The sequence below is a fragment of the Lupinus angustifolius genome, unplaced genomic scaffold, assembly GCF_001865875.1.
Source record: "Lupinus angustifolius cultivar Tanjil unplaced genomic scaffold, LupAngTanjil_v1.0 Scaffold_200_6, whole genome shotgun sequence".
NCBI classification, from domain to species: Eukaryota; Viridiplantae; Streptophyta; class Magnoliopsida; order Fabales; family Fabaceae; genus Lupinus; species Lupinus angustifolius.
The window spans coordinates 60,239-72,573 of record NW_017726800.1 but is presented as its reverse complement, the minus strand read 5'-3'; the positions used below and the strand labels follow the sequence as shown (position 1 = coordinate 72,573).

Genomic DNA, 12,335 nt, shown 5'->3' with positions numbered 1-12,335 from the left:
ATTGAAAAATAAAATAAAATATAATTTTTTAATTAACATGAATATATTCTCATTAGTCCGGGATATGATTTATGATACCATTTGGGACACAAATTATTATCCACTTAGAACAAAGATCAATTGTTTCTATTACTACCACAATTTCCTTCTAATAAAAAATGTCATTTAATTAAAAATAAAAATTCTAAAAAATACAATAATATTTTTATATTATTTGGAGAAAACTTGATTAACTAAGAACATAGAAACATAATTATTTTAGGACATATATTCCCTATAACTTTATGACTCTCTCAATTAATTTACTCTAGTTTTGATCTACCAAACTAGACAATCAGTTTTCTATTTCATGTGTTAAATATTTATAATTGATCCATAAATTATCAATTAAATTTATTTTTGATAAAAATCAAGTTATGTTTTGATCAATTAAAAAGCTTTAGCATATGGACAGAGGACACTCATATTCACTGTTCATTTTGATTGTAAGCAAGAGAAAACTTATTGAAAACAAAATTTTCAGGATCAGATGCGTGCTCTTGATATCACACAGAATGACTCAGAACTCTCAACCTTTTTGATATTTCAGGCACCACTTGTTGATGTTGAGATAAGAGGTGTTCCAGCTCGTAAATTTCTGGGTGACATTGTTTGGATATGACTATCACACAGTTCTACAAGAAATGATTCTGTAACATGTTCTTTTAAGTGCATTATAATACTATTCAAGCGTAATTTGCTCTTTTAAGTTTAACTTTATTACTTATTTGAGTCACTGGGTTATAATTTATAGCAGGAGTGTGCTTAATATATAGAAAGAGTCTTGGTCACTTTTTTGTTGTACCAAGCTTCATTGTTGACCAAGTTTCTTCCTCCTTTGTAGTGAGACATTAAGATATGGAGTCTTAAATAGAAACTACGTGAAAGAAATATCAAAGAACGAAGACTCGTAATGCATAGAGGAGGGAAAACTGTGGGGAGTTGTGTTTCTGTTTCTAACCAAAGCCCACATTGCCCAGTGTGTTGGATGGAGTAATGTCAGTGTGCTATAAATAAAAAGATATGAAGTTCAACTAAATCACGCAGCCATGTGGTAAGTACAAAGCGAACTATTCTTTCGCCTTTTACTAAAGAATACCGTGTGCTTGCCACTTCAAGTGGCATACGCTTATTTTTGGCAAGAGTTTTCCTTTTTGGAAAGCTCTACAACTATAGTTAAAATAATTGATTGTATTATTTATTCCAATTTAATATTTTAATGCTTAGGCTTCTTAATGTAAGGGCGAAATTATCAAAATTGATAAAGTTGAAACGAGTTAGATAAGTTAATTACCTTCGAAATGAGTATTCTTTTTTTCGAAACAAATTAGGTTGAAAATAAATACGTAGTTATGTATTTTTTGAAACAAAATCAGTGTTCTTTTTACTTGAAAATTATGTTTTATAGAGTTACGAGTGTAAGTCTTTGTTTTCCTCAAGAAATTATTTACATTTTAATTCTTATTTTTACTCTGACCGAGTTTAGGGATAATAGTTGTAGGTGAGGGTGCATATATCGCAATATGCACCCGTTTATAAAAAATTTCTAATCAATATTTTATATATTACAATTTTGTTGTTAGAGTTTATAACTCATTTTTTTATTGACCTCTCTATTCTTTTATAAGTATCATATTATCATAATTTTTTATTTCTATTTAACTGTCGTTCTTGGCGTGGAAGACAATAATAATTAATTAATTACTTCATAATCTTTTTACAAAATGCTATATACATTTTTGTCCAACTTATCATTTCTCCCACTTGCATACTTTTGTCAATTACTCCATACTTTTTTTTATTCAAAAACAAATGAAAATAAAATTGTACTCTTATAATATTTTTTAAAAACCAATAAAAATAATTTTTTTGGTTATAAGTTTAATTTATTTATATGAGGAGAGAATATAGCCGTGTAGAGCATGGTAGAAAAAACAATTTTGTTAAAAACAAAAGAACCCAATAAATTTCTTAACTTGTGTAATAAACACTCAAGACTATACCTATAAAAGAATGATTGTAGTATTTAGTAATGTATTTTAAGAATTAAACTTATATGTGCTATAATTCCTTAATAAATATTTCTATATATTAATTGCTAGAAAATGTATAAATAAATATTTAAACTTAAAAATTTGTTTGACATCTATATTCCATACAGATAAACATTACCTATACATGCACCTCCCATTATCATCTGTACCTGAGATTAAGAAATATGTGTTTGAAGTGGTTGGCGTTACATGGTGATCATTGTCGTCAGGTTTACATCAGATCAGATTTAAATATGGCATGAGAACCAACAAGTTCTTCTAATTTAGATTTTTAGAAAAATATAAAAAGTAAGGGTTCAATTTCTATGAATAATACTTATTATGATGGATAATACATATCTCAAAAAATTAGTTTCTTATTCATAAGATGATGAATAATATTGGTAGTACCACATAAGGGTAATCATTAAACTTGAACTTAAGTTAAAAACATCGTATGCTAGTTATTTTGCAAATTAAGGATACATTTAGATATGGACATTATTGAATTACATTGATTATAGTATGTGTAATGCATGTGATAAATTTATATCCTGTTCCCACTCACTCCTAATAAAATAACTCAATTACTCCTTACCCTGTTGTAGATCCATGCATCCACTGCCGTACAAATACAAATACATTGGAGTCGGTGTGATGTCACGTGTTAATTATCTATAATTATTACTATTTATACAGTTTTTAAATATTTTTATTATTGTCAGCCTAATTTTTTCTTCGTAGTTTTTAAGTGTTTTTGTTCATTCTACACGGCATGCATTAAATCTTTTACCCTATAATTACGTTAATTTTCATTTATATATATCAAAACTCATCTATATAATTATACTGATCACAATGTCAAAAAATTTAGTGACATTATAATTCATGCGTAATAAAATAATAAATAAGTTACGTAAAAAGAATTAATTGTTCTTCCAAATAAGTTTCTTCTAAAATATGTCATTTGTACCATCAATGTCATGGTTAGTAATTTAAAACTTTACTAGATCTTTATGATAATTAAAAATTCAAAGGTTCGATTTATGGAACGCTATTTATGGAAGTCGGCCATGTAATATCCAAAAGAAATTAGCTCTTTACCAAAAAAAATAGTAGGGAAATATTATTGGTAGTACAAAAAGTGATATATGAGTAATGTGTAGATTTATGTTATGTTTAGGCTCCTAAGCATGATTAGGATAATCTCCTTACTTTTTTTTTTTTAAAACAAAGGGTATTCCCATCTACGTATATAAAGATAGACAAAGCGGACATTGCCTGCAGGCGCGCGCATAACCTGCATTATTTTGCGGGCATAACATAAATTTTTTACCCATTTGCTCGCCAAGTTTGCGGGCATTTCCATTGAGCAGTCCATAAACATAATTTAAGGAAAAAGTAAATTTTTTTAAATAAATATGATTAAATGTGATTTCTAATCCTACAAAAATTGTAATCTAATGTAATTTGTTAAATTTCATATAAAATATTACAAATTTTGTTAATTTTTTATCTTCAACTACTTTATTTAGTTTGATTTCATTTATTATATAAAAATTTTATTTTTTTAATTACTAAACAATATCCGCGGGCCACCCGCAAGCCTATTAACCTGTTTTAAAATAGACAGGGCAATGAATTTTGTCTATTAACCAATGTGGGCATGCCCGCATCCACTTAAATTTTCGCAAGCATTTATGGACGCGGGCTAAACAGGCCGACTGCCCATTTTGTCATCTCTGTATGCATAAGGCCTTCAAAGGTACAGATGATACAAAGTATGGCGAAACAAACATTTAATATTTTATTTAAAATAATTCATAAAATATAATGGAACATTAGAACAATAGAACTAATAATAATAATAAAGTATTTATTAATATTAAATATTAATTTAGCCTACCATTCCCGCATTCCCAGATTCTCATTCCCACCATTTCATTCTCTTCTTCCTACCATATCTTGTTTTCTTCAACAACCATCTTTCCTCTTATTCTCAATTCTCAAACATCATCCTTCTTCGTTTCATCACACTATCCAATCAAGGTTTCTCTCCTTTTTTTTCTTAATCAATTTCTGATTCTTAATACTTGCTTGCTTTCGGAATTTTGTCTCACCATATGGGTTTAGGGTTTCAGTTTTTTATTCAAAAAATATATGATTACTGGGTTGTATGTTGCAAGTTTGATTCTTTATGACTTGAAATAAAACATTATATTATCTTTTTCTAATTTGGGTTTCTGGGTTTCACTGAAAATTTTGAAATACTTTTTGGGTTTTCTGGTATGATGGTTCTGATATGAGATTGATCATAGGGCTGTATAACATAATTGATTAGTTTAATTAGTTTCTTTCTATATTTGTTTTTAATTTATTGCTTTTATCGCCTAGCCAATAGCATAGAGATCACCAATGTGTGTTTTGAAAGGATTGCATCCTATATATATATATGGTATATTAACCCTTTTCCTTTTTCAGGCAATTGAAATCATTGGGGGCACAAAGTAAAATCAACTTATTTCGTGGAGTGGATAGAGTTTTATTTGTTTTATGGGCCATATGGCAACAAATGGCATGGATCCCGATGTTGTTCGATGGGGTCTTCATCTTCTAGATGGTTGCACTCATACAAATAGTGGTCCACCTAGTATCATAACTCGATATGATCAAGATTTTAGTCAAACTCAATATGTTAGAGAAGGCTTCTGTCAGCCAACTTACGTGGAGAATGACGAGGCTCTAGCACGTGCTTATCAAGAAGAATTAGCACAACTTGAGTCTATGAAGACTTCTGAAAAATCCAATTTTGAGAATGAGCACCTGCGAAAATCTGTTCTCGCCCAAGATTGGATTTCTTCAAATGGAAGCTATAACTATGGTAGTACAACCTTGGTAGTTGTAATTTTTTTATTAGTTATTGTTATTCATGAAGGGTTTTATAAAACTTGTCATGATAGATTGTCATAATGTAGGCAATGACTCTTGCCAGAACACCGTGGATGAGCCAAACAATATGAAAGAAATGGAGAACTATGTTCCAAGTGAAAGGGACAACAATGTTCATGAAATTGGAGTTTCTGGGTCGTTGTCTGAGGCAGGAGAGATACCTGTTACCTGTGATGACTTTTGGCGTTTGCTGGAAATATCAGATGAGTCTGCTCTTGATGGTGAAGTAGGCAAAAGACTGAACCAGATGATCCCGATTCCTGTAAGTGTAGTTGCTTGCTGCTTTATTCAAAGTGATCATATTTCTTTTTTTACTATAACTTGCTACTGTATTAGTTGCCATTTGGAGTTCCCTTTCTTTGCATGATTAAGAGCATTTTTTCATACAAAAAATTCTTGCATGTTGCAAAATTTGAATGATGAGCTTTTAACCTTATGAGGCTTGCATGAAAAAATATATTTTTTATTTTGGATAGAAATGATGGAACCAAAGTGATAGAATAATTATCTACCATACTCTGCCATGTATATGAAACTAGAGCCATATAGTTCTTGTTTATATACTTGATACATAAGTGATATATGTTTAACATTTTAGCATAGCTATGAAACCCTAATGTTTATAGTAATTCACACACTTAATTATTTTTTTATGTTTGCAGCATATTCCTAAAACCAATGAAAAAATACCATCTGATGACGAAGAAATATCAGATCATCAAAGGCTGCTAGACAGGTCTTTATTTTTCAGTTAATTTCATATCCCTTGGTTTTAGTTGTTTCCTAGATAGCAGTACAATACTTCAATTACATGTCACCAGCTTTTTACTACACTGGTGCAGAGTTATTGAGACACGTATTCCTTATAAAAAATACAAGGAGACATTATCTAGTGCAGTTTTTAATGTTTCTGTGGAGATGGATCGGGTGAACAGTCATAAAGTCACCCCATGCCGTAGTGTAGAGGGACACACCCTGTAAAATGGGTGACTTAAAGAGTTCATCTTTATGACAGTTTCTAAAAGATCTCCATATTGTTTAGCTGCCAAAGCCATATTTTAGAAACCATAATCCCCAGGCCCTAGGCCTCCATAATTTGAAAGTATGCAATACTAATCCCACCCTGGATCATGCAAAATCCTTTATAATCTTCTCTATATCCCGTGAGCCAATTTCTTCGGAAAACAAAAGAGTGAGGGACAGTAGAGGGGAATATTGGACAAGCAGAAGATTTAATAAGTCAAATACATGTCGTTCTATCGAATTCTTTTATTCTACACTTTGCATGTAATTTAGATCAAAATGTGTCTCTTACTTTTTTGATTGAGCATTTTTCTAATTTTCAGAATGTGGTCATATTTTTAGATTGCAGTTATATGATGTGATTGAGCGTAAGGTTGAAGGAGATGGTAACTGCCAGGTTGGTTCTTTATCTTTGAGTGGACATTACTTTTGAGATATATATCAGTTCCTATATTTTAAGATTTATTTCATCCTTGGAAGTAAACTGAGAAAAAATTCAAACCTATCACCCGTCCTGTCATGACCTGCTCATATAATTGAAAGGCGTAGGAATACTTCGACCACCATCTTCATTCGGAATTTAACCACTTAAATTAACACATTTTTCGAAAATAATAACACAAGTAATTGTTAGCAAAATTAACTTTGGGATTTTATTTGCCCTAGCCTGTGAGAAGGTAGAAAACCTTCCTGATGCATGGCTCTTAGCACTATCAATACACAGGATCATAAATAAACAGATTTTTAAAAGGGTGGATCATATGGTTCACTGATAGAGTAAAACTCCCACCACACTGAAATTTTATCAGAATTTTACCCTTTTCTCTGGTAAGATGAGTTTTCTCAATATAAAGCAATTTGACAAATTTACAGTTATATAACTAAATATTTGAATTTGCTAAAATTATATTTTATGACCATTGAACATTAGTGTGGATCGTTATACATAAGTTTCATTATACTTCATATTCTTCACTCAAAATTGAGTGCCTTATTGTCTTATTGATTGCATATTGTTCCAGTTTCGTTCTTTGTCAGATCAACTCTATCGCTCTCAGGGTCATCACAAGTTTGTGCGGGAACAAATTATTCAACAGGTTTGTTGGTGATTGTAAAAATGTATTGCTGCTGGGTGGACTCCCTTTACCTTAACAGTCTTGTTATTGATACATTGTTTTTCACTGTGTTTTGTCAGCTCAAGTATTTCCCAGAACTATATTCTGGTTATGTTCCTATGGCTTATGGTGAATATTTGAAGAAGATGAGCAAGTATGTCTATATCTAGTCACTATGGTGCATTATTTGAAACGATATGATGACTTTATCGAGGACCTTTTGTTTGCTGATAACTATTGTGTGGATAAATTAGGAGCGGCGAATGGGGCGACCACGTTACGTTGCAGGCTGCTGCAGATTGGGTATGAGGAAACAAACAATTTCAATTTTATTTGTTGCCTTCCCTACTATACAGAGACTGTTAAAATAACGGTCAGAGTTACAAATTGATCATCTAATCATTCAATCAATTGATTTTAGGGACATCTCTTCTCTTTTGAAGTTCTAGTCAACTTTATCACTGTTTTTTGCAAGGTTCAAATGATCGGATATAATCTTTATTTGGTAAAAAAATGATTTGTGGCTTGAAAGACCACTGTTGTATGCTGCTAGCTTAAAAAAGGTTAGACGGATGATGTGATAAACATTTACAGGACTTATTAATGCAGCAAGTTTTGTTTTGAATATATAAATGTTCCCATTCTGTAGTCGTTATGGATAAATTGGGTATCCTGTGGATGGATGGACTTTAAGCTGAATACTTTATGTCTTGAAGTGCTGAACAATGCATTTTTGTCGATGTTTAATCCTCGTACTTTTATGACTGATATTGTCATGTGTCATCTGTCCTTTTCAGTATGGTGTCAAAATTTTTGTTATCACATCTTTTAAGGACACATGTTACATCGAGATTCTTCCACAGATGCAGAAGTCTGAACGAGGTATGCATTTATTAGTATTTAAGCTTTATAATGTTTTATTGGACTAATTTGTATGCTCTGGTACATAATCTGTGACATGTACCAATTGTAATAGTAATTTAAGATATGTTTCAACTATATGCTAAGCCTATGGTCATTACCTGTGACTTGTGCAGTGATATTTCTGAGCTTTTGGGCAGAGGTGCATTACAACCCAATCTATCCAGAAGGAGGTAACTTCTTTGTGCATTTGTACAAACACTGTAAAACTAGATATTTTAGAATGTGAAGTATTGGAGTTTATCATTTATGTATTTCCGCATCCAATTTAATTTTTATCGTGCTTCATTAAGTCTGTGTGTAAAGGTTCAAAGTATTTTCTGCATTCATATACCAACTATTATGCCAGAAATCCTATTTACCATAATGTGACTAAAAAGTCTTCAGCAAACCAACTTAAATTCTAAATTTTACCCTCTTGTGGGATACACCACTTGTTCTCAGAGTGGAAGCATGCATGATGCCTGTGTATTTTGAATCTTGATTCACGGTTGACCGAAGAACCAGTAGGAACTTGTTGATTTTCACCCTCTTGGTCTTCTGGTCATTCTTGTTTGTTTGATGCATTTTGAAGGCTGCAACCACTTTTTTTGCTTTTCTAATCAGCACCCCATAAAAGCAACCACCATATTTTCCTTTTGATTGCAGTTGGAGAAACATAGTGGTTAATATATGTTCATTTATTGTATTGTATTGTATGTAATTTCATATTCAGAATTACCATCTTCACCGCATACAAGGAAAAAGAAGAAATGGTGGAATATCGGCTGCTAGGATCAGTGCACAATGGATGCAACTATTTCATGCTTCAATTGTAGATTAATCTGTTCTTAGTTGTCTATAGTTAGCTTTGTGATTATATGAGCATAAATTGCAGCTGCATATATTTATAGCATTGCTGCTAGTGCTCATCGTTGGTGTTGTTGCCAATACTAACTACGCTTCCATTATATTTTGTATATACTAACATTTTTTTCTTGGTATACTACTTATTCTTTTGTATATATATTATTTTATTTATAGTATCTTTTTAGAAAAGAGGAGGGGCCAGTTTATACTAAGTTAACTGTCACTTCAATAGTGTTGGATGGTTAAGTATCCAAAATATAAATGATGGAAGTTTGTTGTCACAATCATTCTTTTGTTATTTCAATCACATTTAAAAATAAAAAATAAAAAATATTCTAATATTATAATTAGTTTATTCTCTCTATCTAAATTTCATCCTCTACGGAGATTATTGCCTTTTTTCCCCTATTCTCTCTTCCTAAATCTTTGAACTTAGAACCAACTATAATATTCTCATCAATTATAATGTACAAATAAGACACTTGATTATTAAGTATTTATTTTGCTATTATAAGGAAAGATTGCCTAATTGTAAAGTATCATAAAACTCATTTGAGAAAAAAGTTACATTTTACCTTGTCTACTGGGTTATGGTCATAATATACTTCATAAATAAAGGTTAAATATATTATTATATTATTTACTTTAGAGATAAACTCACTATTTCAATAAAACAAGCCTTATTAAGCAATGATCCAACATATAACAAAAACAAGAAACATTGAGTTGGTCCATGAATTGTGAAATACAAATATTACTAAACAGTAAAACCCACCGAAATTTGTAATTGTGTGATGCCATAATCTCTCTTCTTTGGGTAGTGTATATGAAATAAAGTTACAAACCAACCACTTGTTAAATTCAAAACTAGTCCAGAAGTTATAAGATACTTCTAAAGTATTCTTAATAGCTGAAATTAATGTAAATGGTTGTATTGAGATTTATTTCATTTAACTCAAATAAAGTTAACACCCTTGACACCACAAATTATTCCCCTTCACTGCAATTAATTAAATTAACTTCCGTTCCAGAGTGGAACAATTAAATTCTACCATATACACAAAAAAGAATGCACTTGGAATATAAGTTGGGGAATCAAATGCACAAGATTAGCCTGAGAAATTGCAGTATATATTATTTACATACCTGATATGAAAGCAAATATACTGATCTACAGACCCTGGTACTGCACTTAATCATTTACCATTGATTTGCTTTATACAGACAATGAACCCAATATACATTCTCAAAAAGGACACACTGCCATGATTCTAATCTTGACATTCTAAGTCAAACAACTCTCCTAATGGAGTTATTCTTTCGAGTAACAGTAAATAAATTATTCCATTGGTTCAGCTGAGCTTATCTCCAATGCTTGCTGAGGAAACTTGCTAAAATATTAGCATTAATGTCAGCTGTACAACCTTTATGTAGCGTCCTCGAGACGCCAACTAAGATGCCTCCCGAGGATATAGTAAATTAGGCCAACAACCCTATACGCCTCTCTGCAAATGAGAAACCAGGATGATGATGGTTTATAAGCAAGCAATGCAAGTTTATGTAAGGAAGAAAGTCTTCAATCAATCCCTTACCTCCGGTGGTTATGAGCTTCTCTACACGAGAAACTATATGTTTGGCGTAAGTATACCGCTTCAGGGCGCTTAAGTGAACCTTGATGCGAGAAAGGATTAGCTCAAGACTTCGATCATCGCAAGTTTCTAGGACCTTTTGCACAACATAATTTCCAAAAGGATCCTTCATCATAGCCTACAGTTTGAATGTTATATTTTTTCTCAATAAGCATGTCCAATTTGATAAACATGCAAAACAATGTAATTTGATAGTTGAAATTGTATAAGAAAACATAACATGGTTACACTCGAAACATTATAACTATATACAAAGACATGAAAAGAATAATGAGCAACAGATAATCTTCCAGCCTTGGGAAGACTGAAATTTTGCACAATAAGAGGTGAAAGGGGTTAAAACCTGTAAGGGCTCATTCTCATCAGAGGTACCAAGCATTTCATTCACCAAAATCTGACGTTCTTCCGGAGAACCGAAAGCCAAGCACTTCTCAATAACATTAGAAGCAAATTTTTGCTGGCTCATCTTAACAATTTGCCCAGCAAGCTTGCTGATAACAGCAGTCCGTTCATGTGATTTACCATGCTCTATGATATGCTAGCAAACAAAAGCATGTCATAGAAATAACAAAAGCATTAGTAAACAATAAACATAATATAGATACGCTATGATACAGCACTTGTTCTCAAATGGACATATAAATCAATAAGCAATCAAAAAAAATTTCTAAAAGAAAACAGAAACCTAAAAATTAATCTAATCTGTTATTTGCAGCTAAAAATCCAGATATGAAACCGAAAAATTAATCAAATGGCCACAAAAGTATTGCCGACAATAGTTAAGACTGGTAATGTGCTGCACACATTAACTCAGACAAAAGGATTGAAACTGGAATAGCAGCTGCAAGTGTCTGAATATGCAAGTGCAATAAATGTCTAATTATTAGCCACTTAACGGAGTCTATTTTAATTTGGAAAACATGGACATGGCCAAGGCATGTGCCTTTTCTACATAAAATGATATCATTATAAGAAATGATCCACCAGTAGAGTATAAACAATGTGCATCAGATCTAAAATGCAAGATTTCAGGTCAAACAAGAAAAGCAACACACATCCAATAATTCTGTTAGAATATTATTGCTTCAGACATTACAAAAACACAGTTTCTTCTGATCAATGGCTAAGAGCCAAGACCATGACAGAAGCAGAAATAAGTTGTTTGTGAAGTGACACTACATAGAATGTGCATCTCTAGTGTAGGTGTGCATTTCCAATCATCTACATGAAACAAATTCACATTATGATGGCTATGTACCTGAATAACATAATTTCCATATTGATCCTGTGCTAAATTGCAGACAGAGTGCATGATTTCATTCATGATAATTTGTTGTGTACTTGGATCATCACAGTGTTCAAGAACCCTCTGTTATCATCCATGTAAACTGTTAAATAATATACTAAAATAAAAAAGCTCATCACTGCCTTGATAGAATATAAATGTCATGTACAATGTTCTAAACCTGAATAACTCGGCACCCGTAAGGATGAGTAGAAAGTGCAACAACTTGCCCATAAAAAGATGAGATGATAAACTGAATTCTATCTTGAGGGATACACTCTATGCACTTTTGAATAACATGGTTTCCATTTTGATCGCGTACACATCTCATTACTGCACCATCGAGCTCTGAAACCATTTGAGTCTGCTGATCCACATTAACCACCTCCAGGGCCTGTCAATAAATATTGCATTCATTGCTTACCTTATCTTAAAAGCAAATAATAGAGAGTGAAAATGTTGTGTGTGTGTG

At 31.8% G+C, this 12,335-nt stretch overlaps 2 protein-coding genes across 4 annotated transcripts in view; one reads left to right on the top strand and one right to left on the bottom strand.

Annotated features, from left to right (window-relative positions):
* The first annotated feature begins 3,986 nt into the window (after positions 1 to 3,986).
* LOC109340544 lies at positions 3,987 to 9,100 on the top strand. Of its 2 annotated transcripts, none has more exons than XM_019578260.1 (11): positions 3,987 to 4,121; positions 4,554 to 4,953; positions 5,048 to 5,283; positions 5,684 to 5,757; positions 6,387 to 6,441; positions 7,067 to 7,141; positions 7,240 to 7,313; positions 7,414 to 7,462; positions 7,957 to 8,041; positions 8,197 to 8,253; positions 8,796 to 9,100. In XM_019578260.1, exons 2-11 carry the CDS (start codon positions 4,626 to 4,628, stop codon positions 8,852 to 8,854), a joined length of 1,092 nt encoding a protein of 363 aa, XP_019433805.1. In that variant the 5' UTR covers positions 3,987 to 4,121; positions 4,554 to 4,625; the 3' UTR covers positions 8,855 to 9,100. The 2 variants fall into 2 exon arrangements, with proteins under 2 accessions (XP_019433805.1, XP_019433803.1); XM_019578258.1 differs by having other exon boundaries at positions 5,033 to 5,283.
* A 904-nt stretch (positions 9,101 to 10,004) lies between these two features.
* LOC109340553 (pumilio homolog 4-like) overlaps positions 10,005 to 12,335 on the bottom strand; it is a 6,552-nt gene continuing 4,221 nt past the window's right edge. For both annotated transcript variants that reach the window (XM_019578276.1, XM_019578277.1), the window contains exons 8-12: positions 12,045 to 12,257; positions 11,837 to 11,947; positions 10,922 to 11,116; positions 10,522 to 10,696; positions 10,005 to 10,434 (exon numbers count right to left, since the gene is read on the bottom strand). In XM_019578276.1, the coding sequence (XP_019433821.1) occupies positions 10,409 to 10,434; positions 10,522 to 10,696; positions 10,922 to 11,116; positions 11,837 to 11,947; positions 12,045 to 12,257 (720 nt within the window). In that variant the 3' untranslated portion in view covers positions 10,005 to 10,408. The remainder of the gene's footprint in view (positions 10,435 to 10,521; positions 10,697 to 10,921; positions 11,117 to 11,836; positions 11,948 to 12,044; positions 12,258 to 12,335) is intronic.